The following is a 24,285-nucleotide window of genomic DNA, read 5'->3' on the forward strand; positions in this document are numbered from 1 at the left end:
TTACCAGTTTTTCCTTCTACTGTATGTATCTCCTGTCCTTTTCTCTTAGGTCAATCAGGAGCATCACCTGGAAGCTTTCTGTTTTGTGTAAACGAAGACTAATGAATGAAGACTATATGCAGATTTGATTAAAAACATCCATAGAGCTCCCTTAAGAATGATAATGGGCATACTTCGGGCATACTGTGGAGCTTCAGGAAAGACCCTCTCCCTGATTGCCCTGGTCTCCATCTCTTCTTCTTTCTGTGTTTGTCACTCTCGTATCCTCTGCCTACTACACACATCTTTCTCTCACTGTATCCTGCTGGCTCAGACTTTTACACACTAGGAGAAACACTGACTGACAAAATCCTTTACAGGGCAGGTAATACAGATACAAAGGTACGACAGACTCGCCACCTCCCTTAGCCAGGCCAGCATTCTCTTTCCCTATCTTTTCCCAACTGGAGAAGAGTCACATCGCATTGCACATTGAAACATAATGCAGAGTCCAGTCAGTACAGAACACTAATACAGATTATTGGACCATTTCTTTTACCATTTCATTTCGTTTATTAATAAATGACCGGATCAGAATAAACGTTATCATCCTGTAGTTTACATCCTGTATATAACAGAATTGTCTTTACTCTTTTACTGTTGATACAGTATAGTCACCAGTGATGGGGTGTGAAAAAAAAAAATTGGGGGTCCAGGATTGGCATTTGAGATTATGTCCTATGTTGTCTCTAACTGTAGCAGAAAAGCTGGTCATCACATTAATCTTTTCTAGAACTGGTTACTCCAATGCCCTTCATGCTAGAGTACAACACTAAACACACTTCTGTATGTCCAGAATTTGCCAGCCAGATTCCTGAGCTATTAACCTTTTCCAAAACGCATTCTAGCAAGAAATCAACTAAAAAGAAAGGTTATACAAGCTGATCTTTAACATACATAATAGAACTGTCTTTACTCTTTGTTGGTATTGAATATAGTAGGTCCCTGTGATGGGGGTATAAAAAATTAGTTGCTCAGGCATGAGAAAACATTCTATGTTGAATACATTTAAATAATGTCTGCTTTCCTTAAATTTGATTTCTTTCTTTTTTAGCATTTTGCTGTAAAGAATTAATTCAGCTGATTATCTTCAGCATGTTCTCAAACATAAAGCCTTCAGTTTCATTGGTGTACATAGACCTTATTAGCTACAGAATTAATTGTAAGTAAACACAAAATGTGTTAATTACACTATTACCTGCCAGCAGAATATTTCCATTTAAGCACATGTACAACCATCAGATATCATCCACAAATAGGAGGCATCTACAGGAATACAGTATGACAAGACAATATTGTATGATTACATTGACTAAAACTACAGGTAATCTGCCACTAGAGGTCATCATACAGCCTCTAATTGTTTAATTGTAAATTGCCATACTGGGTTGTAATTATTAATAACTAAATTATTGTCTCTAGAAATACACCCTTTTACATGGGTTTTTACTAGGTGTGTTTGGTGTATAAAGTCTACAATAATGCCTCTAGGACTTCACTGGCCATTGTGAGTTGTGTCAAGCTAGGGGCTCTCACTGTCCATTTTCTGAGATGTATGATGAGATTTTTACACTTTCAAATTTAAAAAAAAGCTAGCATGGTGGTTCATTTGTTAGTATTGCTGCCTTGCAGTGCTTGGGCCCTTGGTTCAGTTCTGGACCCAGGTTGGTATCTGTATGGAGTTTGTATTTTCTCTCATGTTTATGTTGGTTTCCTCCAGGTGCTCCAGTTTCCTCCCACAATCCATTGAAAATTGGGCCTGGTGTGAGTGTGTGTGTGTCTGTGTTTGCTCTATGATGGGCTTTTGTTCAGGGGCTATCCCACCTGGAGCCTTTAGATGTTCAAAGTGAACGTTAGCTAAATGTTTAATGTCGAATTCTTGATTGATATGTAACTCTTTTACTTTTTTTTTTACTTTGCAATTTTTACGAGCAACTACATTTTCACCCAAATAGTTTGCAAACTCAAAGCTTGAGTTTGCAAACCTATATTGCAACTAAAGTGAAAGAGAATCTAGTAATCAGCTGTTGTATGAAATGAACCAGAGCACATGCAGGTTATAGAAATGATAGCAATCCTTGCACTGTCTGTCCATCATGGTTGTTTTATAAGACTATTGTGCTTGCAGAGGCAATTTAACCCCTGATAATTGTTTACAATTGTATAAGCTGCTGGGGAGGATGTGAACCAAGAATAAAATATGAATAAGAATAATAGGAATGAGAATTAATGTTAACTTATGTCTTTTTATTCTTGGTTATGATACGTTACAGTGAATTATAGGTTTGTGAATACTGATTAGCTCTCATCATTTCAACGTCCTTAAAAACATAACCATCTAAAATGGACTCTAATTTCAATTTGCATGTATAAAGTCAAAATTGGTAGTCATTATCATCTTTATTAGAACTTGTTAGTGGGGCATAACTAACTTTGACAAGTGAAAGGTTGTATAAATGTGTCCTGCAATAAATTGTTTTGGTGTGTTCTATCAGCAGACAGCTGCAAAACTATTAATCTATGTAACATGAATTGTCTTGAAACAGTTCTGGTTTACAAAGTTGTGAAACATTGAGAGCTAATAATGATAGTTATTCCTATAATTCAAACTATGGTTATGAGAAAAAAAAGATTTAGCATGTGTAGATTACAAATGGGTTTCAAATGGGTTCTCGTTTTCAATATTTGTGACCTGCTGCGGAGGATGTCTTTAGTAACTGTTTCACATCATAGTAGACTTACCTAATGTCTACATAATCATAGTAGAAAATGTTTACCTAATGTGCTCAATGTGGCGTGCCTATCCGAAAGAAGAAACTTCTCAAAACTAAAGTGAATGTCAGTAACTCCTTACAGTAGCTGTACTTACTCATAAAGAGGCTGAGGAATATTTTTATTCCAATAGTTTTCTTCAGACAAAATGACTTTTGAGTCACTCTTACCATCTTCTTTTGTTACAAAATAATCAGAAGTTTGAGAAAGGTAATACAATTCTTTGTTTCGTGAGGGAAACAAATGTTTTATATGACACTTTAAATAAGAAACATAAAAGGCATATTTTAAATCTGAGTAAACTTTTCCCCCCTCGACTTCTGGTATTCTGTAAGTCAATCCATTCTGTGTTTTTTGTGTGTTTTTTCAAATAAATTCCATATCCACAGTTTAACAAGTCGAAGGTTTGACCTCTTTGTGTGCCAGTAAAGCACAAATCTGGGGTGCCCTGTGCCAGAAAATCCTTCTATTTCAGAGAGAGCCTGTCAAAGCCATTATTTTCCTGAGAGAAGGAACAGCACTTAATTTGAAGCAGGTGCCTCCCGTCCCAGAGCGAGCAGAAATACTCACGAGAGGCGTCTCCTGTGGCAGCCAGTAAGGCTGACACGAGTTTGTGTGTGAGTGCAGGCGCGGGCCAGAGTCTGAAGAGGTTTAGGGTTAGCCCAGTATGAAAGTGGGTGCTGCAGCACTATGCAGAAAATTAAGAAACAAATTCACATTTTAGGCTCTCTGGTCTGTTTATCTCCTTAGAAAAAGAGGAGATTGAACTTACTTAGGACAACCTATTAATTCTGTTACATTCTCCTGGTCTTTATACCATTAGGCAAAATCTACATTCAACTGTTTTTTGGGGGAATCTGAGAATTTTTTTAATCCCGATGTTTTTTCATTAGGAACTTTTATTTTTAATTTAAATTTTAAATTAAACTACACAAATAAAAGAGAGCTGACTGATTCCCTTGGTAGCCGTTTCGCAGAAACAATAATAAGAAACATCAAAATATCTACTGTATACGACTCATATTCAATATTGAGTGCAGATGTACTGTAGAGAGGAACAATAACTACTTTAACACAGAGTACAGCAATGAAAGTGAGTACTTTGCTCCCTGTCTCATCGGAACAATTGACAAAAGTGTGAAAAGAACACTTTAAACTATCCAATCAAGTCAATACTTTTGCCTTTCGGAAGTGGAAAACAAACAAAGAGTTCCCAAAGGATGGTACTCAACACATATGGAGAGAACATGCAAATCCTATAGAGATGGGCACCAAAAAGCTGTATTCAAACTCGGGACCCTCAAGCTAAGAGTCAGCGGTATTAACCATGACAGGACCATGCTGGCAAGTCTGCAAGTACTTTCTTTAAAAGCTTGGAAATGCAAAAAGACAAAGGAGTAGCAGAATTATAAAGATAGTGGTAATATTTTCATGGTGACTTGTTAAATTACTTGGAAAAACATTAATTCTTTAAGAAATGTACTTTGTCAGGCTTTGTGAGTATTCTCTCTCTGCTCTGGCAGGACAGAGAAGCACTGAGTCTCCTCTACAAACTGATAAGGCATATAGACTTCAATTTATATACAGTAGTTTTAAAATCTGTACATTTTTTCCATGGAACTGCTAAGCTGTACAGTATTAAAAAAAGTCTCCTTAATATTACCACTAGTGAAAAAACAATATACTGATGTCCTTTAATGTAAATTGTGTTCTTTCAAGTAAAAACAGGTCTTAGTAACTTAAAATGATACCTACTTAGTGGTCTAAAACATCTATAACTGGACCTTTTCTGAGAAACCTTAAATTTCTGGACTGCATACTAGAAAACATAAACTGTGTGGGTAAAAATCCAGACTACACAAAGACAGCTTAAATAAATTGAATCTCTTTACTTTGGAATAAAGAATTGTTAAGGAAATGTGATAGATTGTTTTCCTGACTTGAAGACTCTGAGGTCCTGCCTACTCCATGCAACAGAACTTGAGCAGTGCACTCAGAAGCATTCTAATTATTCTAGTTCATTGCAACCAAATTGTAATACCTTTTCCTATTTAATGGAGTTTACAATGAAAGTTCAGGAAGAATGACAGCAGTCAAGTTCATTCTGCCCTTGCTGTCATAAAAACAGAATCATTTCTGATGTCATTTTGGAATTTTTGAACTGTTGCTCAGCCTTTTCTCCTTCCCATTCATCTGTTGCATCAAACCTCTACATTCGCCTACTGACTTCACTGCCAGCGTTTTTTCTTTTTCCATGGACCCTCAGATCTATTGTTCCAGTAGAGACTTTTGTGATCTCTGCCAGGAGGACCATTCCTGCAATGTTTTTGCCCTCTCAATTACCTGCTTTTCAGTCTAAGCCATCTTCACCACCAAGTCAGTCTTCTCAAGCTTTCCCTGTCTTGACGAAGTTTCAGATCTGCTGTTTCTATTCTTCTGTCTTCTAAACAACCATCCTCTCAACCATATCGGGCAGTTTCTGCTGCCAACCCATGCTCTGGGTGAACACAAACAATGCCACAGCACTCGCAACTCTTTTCCAAAACTTTTCCTTCTATCAACAATAAGACCATAGCAAAACTCCAACAAACTCTTTATAAACATGGAATAACAATCTTTTCACTAAACCAATCCAAGATCTACAATAAACATGCTCTGTTTCTCCAGCATACTTGCACAGATCCCCACAATGTAATCCATGAAGCTACTGTACACTCCAGTTGCCTGCAAGGAGCTTTCAGCTGTCCATGTCTCCTGCCTTCCATTGTGTCCTACTGTATATTTCTGTTGCCTAATCCATGCTTACTTTTATTTCTTGTCTGGGCTGTTTCACAAAGTGACATTACTCAGTCAGCTGGATAACTTTAGAAAATATGTTGAAAAAAGTCTGAGTTTCGCAAGACTGCATTGTATCTGGTTAAGTAACAAAAGCAACATATTCTCTATTTTCAACTTGCTCCAAGCAGGTGAATTTAAAGTTGGCCTGACTTTGTGGTTAAGTGCTCAACTGAAAGACCAATCAGTCCCCTGCAAAAAAATACTGTCACCTTTCTTTAGAGATCCAGTATACATTTGCAAAGAGAATGAACGTTTAGAGATTTCCAAAACCCTTTTCAGTTTGCCCTTTTCAGATAATGTTTAGGTAAAACATACCATTTTAGCAGACAGGGTATACTTTACATTCATAATCTTTTAAGCTCATACAGTATGTTGTTAAAACTACATACTGTATAATATCATATACCGTACTGTACAAAATTCCCCCCTCCTCCCCAGTAACCTCAGAATTTTTATGGGTCTGTGCAACGAGAGGGTGTGAAAGTGTACTAACTAATGCTTAACAAACTCTATTCACATGAGGTCTGCTGCCTGATTTCACCATTGCTATTCATGCAAGAAGAAATCCCACTGCATGGTGAAAATCAGGAAAAGAGGACATCAAGGAGCACTTTGAGATCTTCACCTGCAGTAAAGCTCCAGGCTGGAGCAGATGGAAGAGCTGGTGAGGGAGGGGGTGCCAATTTCAGCAGTACTCCGACCTGCCTGAGGAGTGAACAGGCTGGGGACACAATGAGCTGCAACATTTTACTGATGACAACAATGATGCTTCAGAATAGGGAAACACACTGTGGTGCAGGTTTACAAGCACAAGAGTGCAACATTTGTCAGGAGGATTTTTTCTATATTTATAAAAGGTGTGTGCTGCATAAGTCACAACTTTCCCATTCAATACAAAATATATTTTGGATTATTTTATTCTTACAGTTAATCTTTTTCATGTTCACTATACTAAACATGCTTCACAACAATGCTCAAATTATGTGATTTGCCTTTTTGTGCTTTGTCTAGACATGAAGTAAACAACTACCCACTGCTCAGCCTTGTGATCTGGTTTCCCTAACAAAACAACATAATTTGCCATACTCCCTTCTCAGACATGTCAAGGTCATGGCACGGATTTCACCAAAATATTATTCTTATATGCTTTTTGTGCTTGTGATTTTAACTACACTCTGAGCAAATAATTGTACATTAAAACCAACCACTCTGGATTCTTCTTTGCCAAACATGTATACTGATCTTCTCGTTACCTAGGTTACCACTTGCTTACCGCTTTTGTTTGAGAAAGGACTTACGTTACTATCAGTATTACAGACACGGGAACTTTGAGCGTCCATATTAAAATTAACCTGCAACCATTTTATACATATTTTGGTAAGTCTGTGGGTTAAATATATACAGTATCTATACTTAGAGCAGTATAAAGCAAAACAAATGAGTATTATTACCAATAGCATTCTCATTTTAATGCCTTCCTGTATGTTACATACACATTATGTGTATTACACAGCATATATAGTTCAATACTATATTTACAGTTTATCAGACTGAACTGGTGCTCAGGAAAGAAAAACAGTGTCACACAGCTCAGTAAAGCACTACACTGCAATGTGTGGGTCAGTCAGATAAAATTGCCCAAGTCTTTTTACTTCTGCAGCCTTCCTTTTCATTGCCTTCTATGTCATTCGGGTTTCTCTATTTCACAAACTCTTTCAGCCTTTTTGTTTGCTCTAGATACAGTAAAATCCCCTCACAGATACTTCTTTGAAGTCTTAAATGTTCATAGCGATTAGGTAATTTGATTTCCTGCCTAATGCCCTCAAATTGAGTCCTGTGAGTCTGACTTTAGTGTGATACTAAAGAATTGGTCACTAAGCCAATTTCATGACTGTAAAGCACTAATTCTGGGGGAGCAGCTGTATTTTTCTATAGTCTTTGTAATTGCCAACCCTATGGGCTTCTTCAGAATTAAAGTGAACCACAAACCTGAGCACACAAGTGGAAACAACATAAAGGGCTATGAGAGAATAAGTTACTCAGCCATGCTGTTGGACATTATGATACTGCAAGAATACTGCAGCGAAAGACAAAGGTCTTATGAACATTAAAATAGTGGTGTGGCAATTAGTGCTGCTGCCTCACATACTGTAGGATCCAGGTGGGTTCAGTAGCCTTCTTTATGGGTTTTTCACTTTATTCACATGGCTGTGTTTCACCCCACTTCCCAGAGACGTGTTGGATAGGTTATTTGGCTTCTAGAAATTGCCCCTGGTCAAAATGCCCTTGTCTCCACCTCATTCCCAACATGCATCTTATTGTATGTTTCTTAGTAGGCTTTGGGTTGACTCTCACCAGCAAGAAGCAGTTTTCTGATAATGAATGAACAAGTATATTTTTTAATATATAACTTTTTTCACTCTAGAAGAGATTCTCTAGAAATGATTGCCATTATTGCATTATCTTTAGTGTCAATTGGACCTTTTTTTGTAGTAAGTGGTATTTCAATTCTGGATCCTTTTCTCAGTTATGGTTATAATCTTAAAACATCACTTTTCCTGTTCTGTTTCTACATTAATTTTTTATGTCTTTGTATTTGTATGCATTATCTCAGCCTTATGAGTGTCTGCATTTAGACTACCATCTACTCATCTACTTCTTTTGCATTGTATTGCAGTACATTTCCATGTATTTTTAAGCATTTTAGCAAAAACATTTTTACCATTCATGTATCTATTTTTCCATCACTTTAGGATGTTTTGGTAGAGACAGCATTTTATCTGAGGAACCAATAATTTGCATAACATTATAAACTAAAACTTGGTTTATCAGGTATATTCTGTACTTCATTATATGTATAAAGTATAAAATGTATGAAAATGAAAAATAAATTTCAGATGATTAAATGGCTCTGTTATTAAAAAAGATTAATCAAACCTCTGGGAGTAACTTAACCAATTTTCATGGAAATGCTTGAAATTAACACTTACAGTACTCTGCGTGCATTTATATCTTTAGTCTTGGAACAAAAATCTAAACAGTTGTTCCTTATGCTAAAGCAATATGGAGATTGCTGGGAGTGATGCAGTTAGCAATAAACAAGAACGGTTAATGTTTGGAATCTCCCTGTTACATCATTCACAGTTAACTCCTTACACCTCGTCTTCCTACTATTCTTTAATCAGTACTAATCATCTTCCTTAATGAGACACTACAGAAAATACTGAAATAACTTCTACAAGTGAATGAGCTAAAAAAAATCACTCTGGATTTTTATTAAAATCATCATCACAATTCCTTAACCTTAATCCTTGCAAACTCTTCAGTCACACTCTTTTACACAGAGATTTGCTTTGAAATGAATCTGCCATGCTGTGGAGTTCAGCTGTGCTGAGGATTCTCTCACTTGAAATCATTTGAGTGCTCTGTTGGATGTTTAAATCAACATGGCAAGCTAGAGCGCTCGATGCAGGGAATACCACGGAAACGGGCATGCCATTCCCTCCAGATTTATTCATTTTGTTTGATGAAATAGGAACCAAAAACATCAGAACAAAGGAAAGATTTATGGACTGGATGATGTGCTTTCCTTAAAAACTAAAATGTTAAACTCTAATCATAATCAAATTGAACAATGAAATGACAAAAAATATTCTAATAGTAATAGTAAAGCAATTTAAGTCCCGAAAAACACAAGGGTCGCATCTTGTTGCACTCTGTAGTTAGTATTTAGCAGATACCTTTCTGGCATGGAATATACTGGCAGTACACCCCATGTACTGTGTTGCTCTTATCCTGGAGGCTCTGAGGGGAGATACAGTATGTGAACATTCCTACTGGCAGAATTGCTCTAGGTCTTTCAGATCCTTTCATTCTGTTTGTTAACTGCCTACAGTCTTTGAGCTTGAACCTCAAATGGTCAATTGGAGTGAGGTCTGGAGACCAAGGTGGCCAGTTACTAACATTTAATGTGTGCAGTTAACAATATCCTTTTTGATTTGGATGTACTGTATACTCTGGATCATTGTCTTGCTGGAATGTTCAGTTTTAGCCAAGATTGAGTCTCTTGGCAGAGAGACCTGGCCTGGTCATGGTTCATGTTGGACCCAATGATCTTAACCAGGACCTTGAAGTATAGTGCCCCCCATATTACATACTGTAGTTAACATAAGAATTTTTATGGGCTGAATGATGTTTTATGCCAGATGTAATACAGATTTGCATGTCCAAATAACTCAATATACACTTAATGTGACTATAAGACGTAGTTACAGTTGTCATTCAAATAGTTTAGTGAATTTAAGTGTTTCTGTGATTCACCCACAGAAGATCCTTTCTCACACTATCGTGATTGCCACATAAACGTTGAAATTCTGAAATTTGAATGACCATTTGCCTGTAGTCCCGAGAGAGTTCTCTGACCTTAACCATGATGATGCATGCTTCTACTTTTGACCCCAGAAACCAGAAACCTTGAGAGGCCTGTATTTAGTTTTGGAGAATTCCATTGTATTTAGAAAAAGTAGAATGTTATTGTAGATTTATTGTTATTGGATTTCATTTAAAGGAATACATTAAGTTGTTGTAATTGCATGTGACCCTCGTATTTTCTGAAATTCACTTAATTATGTAATTACAATATAATTTAAAAATAAAATGATAAGTAAACACATAATCTACTGTATATCCCTAGCTCATTCTGTCCTGTGAATATTTTTTCCTCCAGACTTTGATGTAGAAATTGTTCCACATGAACCTGAATGTCCTATCTTAGTACTTTCTCTCTACTCAAGCAGCGTGCAATGTCATTGTTATACAACATGTCATCAGCATTAACAGACATTTCTGAAATGTTTGACTTCTCCATGTGTATCTAGAGGATGACAGCTCGTGCATTTTAGTCTATCTATTAAGAGGAGTGCAGGGGGAATTAAGGGGGAAGAGCAGGGAACTAATTAACAGCTCAAATTGGTGAAATCTCTTTTTCTTTAAAGAAATAATTGTATTTTTTTACTTAAATGGCATTTTGCTCAATATAGTGCTAGCAGAAAGGACAACTGAGACTTTTAATTCTAAACGTGTAAACTCTTTCATTGAAGACTGGTTCTTTTCATAGCAGTCAAAAATCAAAAATAGAAGACACAATAAAATGGCTTTTTTTACAGAATTGCATTAAATTGTGTATTTCTATTAACTTAATTTCATTGATACCATTAAAACCAGACATAAAATTGTTTGCAAAATCTTTTGATAATTGAATAGAAATATCTATCTCTCATCTGATACTAAAAGACTTTATTGGTTATTGGTTTTGGCCATTTCTTTACCAAAGTGATTCATTACCTACTGTATACACTAGTCCAACCACTGATCTGTAGACTAGGTATTGAGTTCTCACTCAACAGAGATACTTGATGGGGAATTGCATCACCACCATTATTATTTGTTCTGATGTGAGAACTGATGGCACAGATTATTAAATAAAATATTATCAATGCTCCTATTTTCATAGATGAATCCAAGCACAATTTTTTTACTCAGTGCTGATAACATTCTCTTGGTTCTCTCTGATATTACAAGTTCAGTCCCAACATGTTAAACGTATTGCATAACTTTGGCAGACGTTCTAGATCTAAAATAAGTGGTCAAAATGAAGTTTTATTCTCTTTAATCTTACAGTACCTTTACGACAACTTCTCTCCTACTGCATATTCTTATTCAGATGCAATATTCAAGTTTTACTTAATTTGGAAATGAAATCCCACTCTTCAAAATTTTGTAGCACATTTGCAATATGTTTGACATCTTGAATAACATTAAAGCTGATTTCACTATCTGGCAGCCTCACATTACATGTTTACATTACAACATACAGTAGGATCCATTATTAGAATGACTTTATTTCTTACATACTTTTCTTTTCCTCATTCAGCTCCTCTAAGCCTGATCCTTAGGAAGGTTTCCGAGGTTGTATTCTGATAACTGGGATACCAGATTTTAGATTTTAACCCTCAATAATTAAACTAGTTTTCCAAAATATAAGATATTTAATGTTAAATCATGACTAATTGAATATTTACTTCTTCTTTGTGTGTCTATTAAATTTAGCCTTTATGATTTGAAACTGATTTTTTAATTTGACTAACACTCACTGCATTAAAGTCAACATACAGACTTTACTCCTGGTCTGCATTAGTTGTTTTTGTAATCCCTGTGTGATTGATCAGGTGTTTTGTGTATATCATGGTCAGATTCACATTTACTCTTGTGGTGGTTTAATTGAATCATTTTATTATTATTAATATGTTTATGTTTCTTTTACTGTTTTGAGTCCAAGTAGCCATAAAAGCACTCCTTGAATGTGTAACTCCAGTTTTTGTCAAAATTTAAAACAACAACTCCCTACAATGGTATTCTTTGAAATGCCTAGGACTAGGCATTTGAGACACTGAGACACTAGTTTAGGTGAGTTGTACTGTATCATTGCTGATACATACAAGATTGCTGCAGGGATGGTGGTGGAGATTGGCTGAAGAAACAAAAGCTTTTTTTCATGTGCGAGAGTCTTAGCACCCAACATCTGCCAGGAAAGCATACAATTTTGCACCATCTTTTGTGTCAAATTTAAATAAATTTCTCATTTCTTAACCTGACTTGCAGTGTAGTGGGGCTACTAGCTTTAGTTCTGCTCCTTATTTGCAACCAAAACTCCAACAGCTTGCTTAAATGTTTAAGTTTGTAACTTATTTCCCTAGATTTATGATGTGTCCTACAGTATATATTTGTATTTTTACACTTAGCCATGGTATGAGAAAACCAGGATTCATGAAATAGGAATATAAAAAGATGGAAAAGTGTGTTACAGTTCATTTTATTAGTATTACTGTATTTATTTAATATCACTTTAGATAAAATCATGAATTAAAATAATGAATAATAATATCTGGTTCACAACTGTTTAAGCTGTTCAGTGTGGACACAACACATTCACATTCACATCTGATATAAAACGAGGAGCAATGTGATAAACAGGACTTTTTATCAGAATATTTAACAGACGTTTAAGCTAACAGGTGATCCTGAAATAATGTTGATCCAATACTATACTGTATGTTGACCAAAAATAGAATTAAACAATAAAATAAAACTAATAATGCACCAGTCCATTATAAAAATGTTACTTAGGATATAATTTAAGAAAAAATATCACCGTTTGTATGTGTAACCTTAGTTATAAAGTAAAACAAAAGTACATTATTATTATTATGCACTAAATCCATATCATAGGGTTATATGAGAAAAACAAAAATGTGTAACGTTTAGCTCCTACACACTATACCCATGGTGCTAAATGCACGCTTTCGCAAAGATTTGGCACTTTTATTTTTTCACACCATATTTGTAACACCACTGGTATACAGTAACAAATATCATTGCAAATGTATTGTTTTAATTTATAAAATTATTTCACACTGGGCGTGAGCCTTAAAATTGTATAGGCAGCTAACTCACCCTGCCAGCACGATGAAGAAATCCAGTCTATTCCATGTGTCGCCAAGGTAACACTTCTTCCCAAAGATCCCCAGAGCTACCATTTTGATCACCATTTCCACAGCAAAGAAAGCAAAGATGAAGTCATCAAAGTCCTAAGAGAAAGAACACGGACAGCATTTTATCAGACCATTTTCTTCTGAAGATTGCTTTAACATGATTACTTTTAAAACCTTATTCCCAAATAGTGTCCCCAGCTGAGTGAAAGGAATGCTTTACACATGAAATACAAAGAATAATTTTGGAAATTTCACTACATTTCTGGAACTCAAATCAATCAAACAATCGGTGTTCTGTTTATTTAGTACCCTTTGCAATAGTTTGCTGCAAGAGTGCCCTACAGACTAAAAACTCTAATGCAACAGACAAGATACAGAGAGATGAATAAGTGGCCTCAGTTGGCTCACTCACTTACACAGCTGGACTATGTAAGATGGATAAGATATATCTCCAGAGATTGTGATATCTAATCACTTCTACCAGTCCTGGAAGAAAATGGGATGGCTGATGTACACTAGTATCAAGGAATACAGTGTTTAGGGGACCGACTCCTGAAAGAAAGGGAGCAAAGAAAAGTAGAGGACTTGTTGATAAGAGGCTTAGACAATATATTGTCCATGGGTGGCAGAGAGTCTCATATGGTGTGTTGCCTGTCTGTGTCTGAGCAAGTAGACAGACTCCTACCCAGAGCTACACTAGGTGTATCAAGCTGACCTTCTCCATGTACTGTAGGAAAGGAATAGAATAGGTCAATGGTTTGACAAAACAACAAATGATAATATCCATTCTTAAAAATGTATACTTACATGGTGGAAACATAAGAAATAAAATACAAGATTAGATACAGATGTTTTAGAATCTATGTGGGCTAAACTAGAAAATCAAGTTCTGTTCCTAACACTAGATGCACTGTATATAACAAACCACTTGGACACAGGTACAAGTAGTTTACCATATGATGAGATTTTCTTATCTAATTTGAGATCTTAATTACTTTTCAAACAAATTTAAAAATAAAACAGACTGGAGCCTTTTGGAAATTTTGACCATAATGTGGTATCTATTAATGTTTACATTCTATCTAAAAAATATGGAATGGTTTAGGATTTTTGAAGATATTAACAGTTTCAAAGCATAATATTTCTACTGAGTACTTAGAAGAGCCTGAGATTCAAAGACAATAAATGGTATGCAAAGGAACAGTGGAACAGTGCGTATTCCATGCTGAAAGGAAAAGAAAAGATACACAATGTTTTGGCTGTGGAGCCATCTTCACACCTGATTCTGTTTGAATCATCCTATTGCATTTACTGTACCTTTAACTGATGTTTTAACATAATTTAACTAGATTAATGATGTAAAGCATGTGATTTAGAGATTCTGACATGATTTGCAAACTAGTTAGATTTACAGATTATACAAAAATATGGAGGACAGCAAACATATACTGTACATGTATATAGTGGCAAGGGAGTTACAGTACATGTGACAAATGAAACTTCACATACTGTACACAGTAAATACAAACTGATATACACTGTTAGTAAGGAACATACACTATACTGTACATACAGTAGGAAGCTAGCAGAGCCTGTGTTGTTTTGCAACATTTCAGAAAAGTGTTTTTTGGGAAAAAGTTTATAAACTTGTTTTTAAAGCCAATTAAAAGCTTTGCTATCTGATTATTTATAGAAAGCAGAAAAAAATAGTTTGGTGAGAGCTATACCCTTGTTTTGTGGTTTTTGTGTTTTCTACCTGTAAATAAAATAGCACTGTTCATACCTTACAGTATGTGTGTGTTTGTGTCTGTTTTCCCTGAGATCCAGTTATAAAAATATATGGTTATGTCACCAACTGTGGGTCATAGGATGCCACAGTGCCACAATCGATACATATGGATCTGCAGGAATCTATGCATGGATGGAATGAGGGAGCTTATTTACACCCTCCTATGTTTTCATCAAGAGAAAGGCATTAAAACACACCAGTATGTCACACATTTTAAATATTCTGTAGAATTGTGGTCACGATACCAATAAATATTAGAAAGAGCAACACAAATGATGGTTTCAGAAGACTGCACTTGATAGACGTTAAAAAAATTACAGCAAATCTTTAGCCTTGAACAAAAGAGACTGAGTAGTGCTTTGATCCATATATACAGTATTAAACCAAAGTTGTACAGATTGAATTAATCCAAAAGACCACATTAGACTCAGCAGAAAATAGGAAAGAGTCAAAATTGTAAATTAAAGGAATTAATTTAGGATGGAGAATAGGAAAAGCTTTTGTGGACATAGAATTGAGAAAATTGGAAATGGATGCCCCACACAAGTGGTTGAGGTCCAAACTCTGGGCTCCTTCAAGTAATGAGTGACTGAAATTTCATTATCACTTAGCTACTAAATACGAAATTGAAAAGATAGTTAGATGGCTTGTCTCCTTTCTCATTTTTAATGTTCTTTGCTGTTGAAAGCCTCAACAGGAAGCCACTCAGTAGATAAACTCTACTAACTAACATGATAAATTAACATGAGGACTTTGAAGGACTTTGAAATCCCACATCAACTGGATTTCAAAGACGATGATCTTAACTCTATAGCTCACCCCATTTGCTTTTGTGTCAAATCCAGCAGCCACTGATCTGAGAACAACACCTCAAACCTTAGAAACCCAGCTTTGAATTTCTAGCTATCATTGTTGTAGACAATCTTCTGAGCTCAAGTTAAAAACCTGTGCTAATTTAAATACAATGATCAGACATTTTTTCTCTTTCTTTATATTTAAGCAGAGCTATACTTAGACCTTCCATCAGAAGATCCACAATACACACTTGTCTCAGTTCAATTGCTGTAGTACAGTATATGGAATAAGCTGAACTGATTCAAGCATACCTTATTAATGTCTATCTGCCTACATGTGTCAGTGTGCACACAGGTGATGAATTAAACCCAACACAGAGATTAAGAAGATCCTGAATCGATATGAAACAGAGGAGAAAACTATCTGAGAGGCAGCTTTAAAGTAGGTGTTGTGTGGGAAGTGACAGAATACAAGAAGTCCAACATGTCCTGCTGCAGATTTGATTAAGTTAGGCAGAGAGGTTAATGATTGTTTTGTCTGCCCTGGAGGATCCCAAATGTTCTGGAATGAATATGGAAAATGATCATATGCCTACAGGTACTGTATGTGATAAACACTTAAAAGAGCTGATGGAAACAATAATCATAACCTTATAAAATTACTAAGTAATTAATAAAATGATTTTAAATTATTATTTTATATAAGAAGAGAGGAAAAAAAGAAAGAGATGCGAATATATTTTGATCTCCATTAAAGCTAAAAATCTTGGAAGGATCACCTTCACTTGAAATTAACAAAGAAGCAATAATCAAAATTGTGAATTTCACTACTGTAATGCTGATTGATTGTTTTATTACAAAGCTAAAAATGTCCATTCCGCTTTTTGTAAAAGGTTTCATGCACAAGGAATACTGTTAAATGAATACACTTATTCTACATTTTATCTCTGAATAAACTATTTAAGTTCTACTTCCTCCACATTTAAGATTTTAGAATATACTGTATACCCTGTATACTGTATGTGTGCCATAAAAACACTCAAAAGGACAGCTTTTTAATTTACAAAATATAAATTAAACCTACTGAGTTTAAAACTTGTTTATAGTTAATTATATTACTGATACTTTTACATCTACTAACACCATTAATTAAAACTAATTAATAATAATTGATATTTTATTATACTGAAAAAATAATTGGTCTTTATTGTGACATTAACATCTATTAGCAAAAAGATGCTTACCCATGCTACTGTATGAGTGCAGCTTCCAGCAATGGTGTGGGCTGATTCAATTGTTATTTCAGAATGTCTGGACTATGTCTCCCAGCATCTTGGTGATAAGAGAGACAGCTGAATAGGAACGCTGTAGCACTCCTACAACCCCCCCAAAAAATTAAATTGAGTATAAACATTGGAAATTGTCTTTACTGTCTATAGTATGTGGCCTTGAAGAAACTGTTAAAAACATTTAAATGTTCAGAGTAAGGATAGAGGGCTTATTCCTTGATAAATCTCTGAAGCAGTCACTTCTGTTCTTCTGGTCCTGTAGAAATAATCCAGATTCTTCCTTTAGATATTTACTGTTTAACATGTGTAACGGTTCTTTGAGTTTCTGACCTTGCTACTTCTGCCCTTCCAATTCGTCCCTCTTTGCCTGGGCACTAACCCGGGTTTCTGGGGTCATGCAACAGGGAACTTGCTGGCTGAGCTACAGGAGACCTTGCCCAGCCTGGGCGGCTGAGATCCCTGTTATACGCAGGGGCGTATTCGTGACATTCTCCCCCTGCTTAATTTGCCATCCTTGGCAAAGGACCATCCCCGTACAGGCCATCATTGTAACAGTTCAAGGTTTCTTCCCTTACCACTACTGCCCTGCCAGTTCGTCCCTCACTGCCTGGGCACGAACCTGGGTCTCCAGCATCATGCAACAGGGAACTTGCTGACTTAGCTAAAGGAGAACTCCCAGAGCCCTGGCAGCTGAGATCCCTGTTGTACGCAGGGGCGTATTCGTTATACCAGCCTACAGTTAGAATCAACATCTGTCTCAGGTATTATGATATGGAAACCCCATCTAAGGTCTCAATTAACAGGGCCTTTATGCTAATGGTGTCCTTGGGTCGGAGCAGATAGGACAGCATCTGCGTGACCTACAGGGTGATCATAAAGTACAATCCTAGGACTCGAATGTTCTCATAACATTAAAAAGCGTGCCATAAACACTTTTCATTGTGAAATGGTTTTATTGAGGAAGGACACTGGCATATTTTATAAGCAAAAGGGTGGGGAAGGTTTCTAGTAAAGAGGTACTATGCTCTATGGCATAGACGCAGAGGCAGGGTTGTTAAAATATGCAATCATGTGCTGGTCATGGAAAATTTATTTGTGTCCAAGCAACTGTAAAAGCTCTTGTTGATTTTTTAAAGCATCATAATTCCATAAATTTCAGGAATTTGTTTTCTTAACTTAGCCATGCCACCTAGGCTGAGTGGCACTGAGGAAGAATTGTTCCTGACCCTTTTATATCAAAAGGACAGTAAAACTTCCCTGACTTGTAGCCCAAGAGATTGAGATAATCTACTTGGTGAGACTATTTTCCTGATTTCATACACACACAGCAATGCCCACAGCTTGGCAATTAGCAGTTCCTTCTCATAGACAGTTTATTTATTGAAAAAAGTATTTAAAATTGGTTCCTTGTGTTTAATTTACTTTGGTTTTGAGTTGTATGTTTTTCAGAGGACCTGCTTTCACTGCAAGGCTACACATTTTATTATAAACATAGGATGGTTTGTGTTCAATTAATTATTGGGGTTCAGGCTACAATAGTTTGAACATCTGAGCACGGTGTCCACCCACATACTTGTAAATAACCATGAGCAAAGTTTTATAAGTGTTATATTTGTTTCAAATAATAGTCAACTCATTAAAAAATTAAGGACATACTGTAGGATCCTTACAAAATTATTTGACTTCAGTTTAGAACACATCACCTAGTAGTGGTAGTTCTCCACCAGGTATCTGAGAAGACTTTATAGGGGACTTAAAAAAGGTACTGTACATTTCACCACCAAGTCTAGCAGTGTGTAAATCAATACTTTAATACAGTGCGTATACAGTACTTACTGTACATACAGTACATTTACTTGTTGAATTACATTTGTGCTTTAGATATTTTACAATCAATAGTATTTTTATTTTTAATATATTTCAATTTAATTTTAAATATTAACATAATATGTTCATGTAATTGGGACCTCATGGAGTGTGATCTCCTGATAAGAGGCCCACAAGACAGAGTGTTTAAATATTTTAAATGCCGCAGCCCTGTTGGATTAGTGTCATTAGTGCCCTCTGGTACACTATGTTTTGATGTTCTGTCCAGACAATGCTCTCCAAACTCCAAGTCATTTAAGGTATGCAGTTTAACAATTCTTTTTCATGCAATACATAAACTAATTTTATAATCATTCACTACAATCTAATGAAAGTCACCACCAGAGTGACAGCATTTCCACTTAAAAAGATCCTGCAACAAACGTGCTTGACACAATACTTGGTTGTGTGTACAGGAAGCACATTTATTTTATCCATGACTGCTATTCTCAGGAAGTCTTATTTATTTTATTATGGAATTATTGTGGCATTCATGGCAGACCCCAATTTACACATTCTCCACAACATTTATCTAATTTCATTTGTGGATTTCAAATGTTTAATCATTTTCTAGTTTTGGTTATAATGATAGCATCTCTTATACTGTATGTCCTTTTCTCTGTATCCGGGACATACAGAGAAAGAGAGGAAGGAATAGGAGAGAAAGAGATGGACAAGAGTGAGGGAGTTGTTAGCCTAAGGGGTCTGTATTCATCACAAGTATTGCTCATTTTGATGTACAGTAACTTTATATTAATATTGAGCAGTACACAATCCAGCAATAAAAACATAAAAAGAGTGAATCCTTTTAATCTGTTACAAGTCCTGCAGTCTTTCTCGCATTAGAATGCAGATTATTTAGTTGTGGAGAGCAAATGTGTTCCATGAAAGTACTAAAGCCATCAGGGGTTTGCTGGAGTTTGTCTGTGACCTTTTAACTGACTTTTCAGCAGTTAAGTCTTGGATGATATTCTTCATTTCCATTGGGTATCATGCTTGCAGAACCAGAAGAAGTTTAAAAACACTTCCTCTGCTTGCTGTAACTTCAAAAACACTTTAGTAGATGTGTTTTTAACAGTGACGCAGAATCAGCTGGCATTTTATCACTGATCTGTCCCACTGAAGCAAAAACTCAGTTGTGGCCACATGCCAAATTTGTCCTTGCAGGACCATGAAAACAAGGCGAGAAATTAAGTGAGAAGAAAAAGAAACAACTTGGATTTAAAATCACGAGGCAGTTTTCATACAGTCTTTCTTTTTATTTTAGTTTTTGACTTGGCTGCACACCATGAATAAGCTGGCATTAATTAACACATCAACTTGAGTGTAAGCAGCTGCTCCAAGATACTGTTGATTGATTAGAAAGCCAGTGTGATATACAGATTATCAGTGAAACATCCCCTGTGTTTGTACACTCCCCCTTGTGCTCTTAATCTAGTTCTTATTCCAAACGCAGAACACCTGCTGCATTGACCCCTGGACCAAAGGATGGACAGAATGAGAATTGCAATAATTGCTTCAACTTTTCGGGTACATTTAACCATATTTTCTTAATCAAGAAAGGGAAAATGACAACAGAGAGATCATGATACAACCATTCAAAGTATTTAACTGAATCTGACAACACTTTAAACAATTGTTTTAATTTAATATTTGTTACAAATAGCCATAAAAACAACTGGTGAAACTGCCACTAGAAACACACTCGTGGACAGCACATACACACAGGCATCAGTGGGAAGCTAAGCTTTTGATGCTTAAGGATATAAAGGTTGTAGTCCTGGTTACCTACCTAAAGAGCTGCAAAAAAGTGGTTAACGTGACCTTGTTAAATCAATAATAAGCTGATTAAAGACGTTAAAAGCTGAATTGCAATTAAAAACTGCAGAAACACTGGTTTTTAAAAGACAAGGGATGAACAGCTCAGATATTCATTATAATTTACTGACAGGAAATGTAAAGAATAACAATACTGCTGTCGTTGACGTACTTTTCCAATCAACATTCTTAGATATTTTTGTTTTGAGTGTGAAAGATCATGAAAGATTTGAGGTAGATCAGAGTATATTTGGCCCCCTGTCCTCATGCATGACCCAGGCTGTACTCCCATTGGTCTGGGCTTACCTGTAATATTGTGCAGCGTTCAGAGACGCAGTCGCTGTCCTCACATGGTTGGAACATTCCCAGTGTGACACAGTTGAGGAGGATCACCAGCATGCTGGCTCTCTCAAACCAGGTGAGGCAAGGAGTTAAGGAAGAAATTCAACAGGGCATAAAACAAACAAAAAAAAAATACAGCTGCGGCATTGTAACTGACTTTCTTGCATATTCTGGGTAGAGAAACAGCATGCGTATTCCTGACGCAATAAAACACACTTCCCATCTGCACAGCTGTTAACATTAAAAATAGCATTATAACATTACAAAAGTGTTAATCAGACATCTTAAAGACAAAAATACCATTCTGTATAAAATAATAGTAACATAGAGCAGGTAGCCAAATGTGTCACCTACTGTATCGATTCTAACGGTGCTAGGGCCCTTCTCCCAACACAGGAGGTTGAATCCGCAATATATACTGTATAATATATATATAATAATTGTGGAAAATATAATGGTATATTCCCATAGCTGTTCACAATTAAGTCTCTCTCACTTTCCCGAATCAACTCAGTGCAATCACCCAGGCGTGCTTCCTTCTTCCATGCTGAAGTAGAAAAACTGAGCACAGTCCTTCAGTTGTCTCTAGTATTCTCTTCAATCCCAACAGTCCCAAACAATTAATTTTATTAACTGTTCAAGCCATGTGCAACAAAAAAGGGCAGAGAAGAGAGTGTCTGACCTTCTCTGCTCTCCACTGGCCAAGGCTTAGATATCCTCCTTCTGACCAGAGCATGAGGACTTGAGAGAGGGGTGTTAATTTTTTGATTATTTGGAAGGATGAGGGTTGGGGTTGGCAGACATAAACTTATGTCCCTCTGTTCCAGCTCTGATCTCTGTCTGCTAATCACAACTACAATTATAAGTATAATGTGTCAATTTTGACTCTATGGTAGCTGACAGGTGTCTAGGCAAACAGTGCGTCACTCATTCTGCGATGAAAGTAATCTGTGTTACACTGTACTTTTTTGCACTAGAAAGGCAGGGAGAATTCAAACGGAGAGGGAAGCAGACTAAACAGAGGGAAAAAATACCATACCTGTTAGAAGACTGGCCATTATGTTTAGAAAATAAACTGCTAGGCACTGCCATACACCCAGTTTTGTCACCCTGTCACACTAACTATGCACAAAAATGAAGAATGAGAAATTGTAAGAGAGTTTGGTCTACATAGTGATTAGATGAGAGACAATTAACATTCATAACAATAACCCCCTTTAATGTATACTGTAGATGGCACATAATGGTTTAAAATGGTCCTGCAACATTTTAGGTATCTACTGTATCAGGTAAACTAAAATGCTGTCAAGGTTGCTAAGCGAAAACATTTTCTAAAAAGCATGTTGATTATGTTAATTACAGATTGCACTTAATTCATTTTCTGAAAATAAATGACTTGCTCTGCCTTTATCTGTTTAGCAAACAGCTTATAATCTGATTGTACGACAGAAAGTGCATCAGTTACTAAAGAATAAAACATGTTAGGGCATTGTGGTGAATTTTTCATGGTGGATTAAGCAAATGAATGCAGCCTGTCTAAACCCATTGCAAATTCAGCAAAACTGATTTACAGAAGACTGATCAGGGACCTGACAGGAGGTGAAGGACAGAAACAGTGACCATAGTGCAAATGATCAGGTTGATGCTTAGAGAGGGGCCAGAGTTCAGTGACAGTGTTACAGATCTATGCTTATGAAGTTTACACAGGGGTTGAAACAGAGAGAAGAAATGATTTTACAAACATTTAATTACTTGTTTACCATAAAGGTAAAGGTTTATTACTTATTATATTTCTTTTAAATGCCCACACTATGTCTCAGAATCTGGTGAGCACGTGCAAAGACTGTCCATTTTCATTAGGACTGAGTCTTTTAACAAAGAAGTATGTAGGGGGTGCTGTTTGACACCATCCAACAATAACTGCAACTTGTCTGGACATACATAGTATACAGCTGGCTATGGTTTAGTCCTCAGGGACATACTAGATTCCATTGTAAACTGCTCCAATATGAGTAGAAAACTCCCCATTACAAATTCTGTGGAATCATGGCCACAAATGTAAAGCTTATCACAAATTCAGGCATTCAGGCTCCAATAACATTGCCAGTGTACCCAGCAAATAGTCAATGAGATGCATTAGATGCCAGAATAACTGTGGTTATAAGATAAAAAAAAAACATTTTGATTTCTTCCCAAAAGCAATATAGTGTAGTACCCCTTTCTGCATCCATTTACATCATACATTAAATCCCAATTAAATAGTGAGGACAGAAAAAAACAACTTTGTTTTATTGCAGTGTTCGTGTATAGAATTCAGTATAAATAATTATCAGTAAGCACTCTGTACTGAATGGCAGCACAGACTATATGTGCCTGCAGTATAATAGAGTTATAATGTTTATACATGAAATCACAGTACACCAACATATACAGTAAAAAGGCATATTGAGTACTGGATAATGATTGTAATCTTCCAACTGGTAAATTTATATTTTTTTTATGCTAAAATGTAAGAAGTTCAATATAAAATATAATGCTTCTCAATTCATTCTATCCTAACTTTGACATAAGCATTATTAAATTACAATGCAACAGCTAGGGGGTCTGAGACTATACAGCTTTGTGAAATTTTGCCCTAAAACTAATAAAAGCTCATCAATAAAAGAGAACACAATCCCTAGAGGGCAAAGGCCAATCAATGTGGCACCTATCACTAGCACAAAAAAAACAAGAGAAAAAGAGAACAATAATAATCTTTGTAATAAAACTTATAACAGACACCAAATCTTGAAAGAGGAAAGAAAACCTTACTGTATGCCACAGTGTCTCTTTGCTAAAGGTTGCATGTCCTAATATTATGTATTGATTCCAAATTGAATTGCTCCTTGTTCTGTTTCTGTTTGTTCCTGAGTACACAGACAGCCAAGGTGACCTTTGACCTTTATGACAGCCACTCTTTGTCATTGTTACTGGGACAACAGGGATGGTAAGCTCTTTGTAATAGCGTGTTAATAGAAGGGCCTACCATTGTGGCCAGCAGTATTCAGCAGATGGAAAGCCAGCATGAAGTGTAAGATGGACAACAAATTAAAGGTTTTTTTCCTTTTTATTCAATGCCAGCCTATATCAACAGGTAAGAGATGGTGAAACAACACCACCTTTGGTAGAAATCTTGATGTTAAAGAGAA

General features: G+C 36.0%; 1 protein-coding gene across 11 annotated transcripts in view; it reads right to left on the minus strand.

The window, feature by feature from the left end:
• cacna1g (calcium channel, voltage-dependent, T type, alpha 1G subunit) overlaps positions 1 to 24,285 on the minus strand; it is a 345,750-nt gene that overhangs the window by 182,047 nt on the left and 139,418 nt on the right. For all 11 annotated transcript variants that reach the window (XM_015356347.2, XM_015356344.2, XM_015356346.2 and 8 more), the window contains exons 3-4: positions 21,062 to 21,173; positions 13,162 to 13,295 (exon numbers count right to left, since the gene is read on the minus strand). In XM_015356347.2, the coding sequence (XP_015211833.1) occupies positions 13,162 to 13,295; positions 21,062 to 21,173 (246 nt within the window). The remainder of the gene's footprint in view (positions 1 to 13,161; positions 13,296 to 21,061; positions 21,174 to 24,285) is intronic.

Source organism: Lepisosteus oculatus, chromosome 9 (genome assembly GCF_040954835.1).
Source record: "Lepisosteus oculatus isolate fLepOcu1 chromosome 9, fLepOcu1.hap2, whole genome shotgun sequence".
NCBI lineage: Eukaryota > Metazoa > Chordata > Actinopteri > Semionotiformes > Lepisosteidae > Lepisosteus > Lepisosteus oculatus.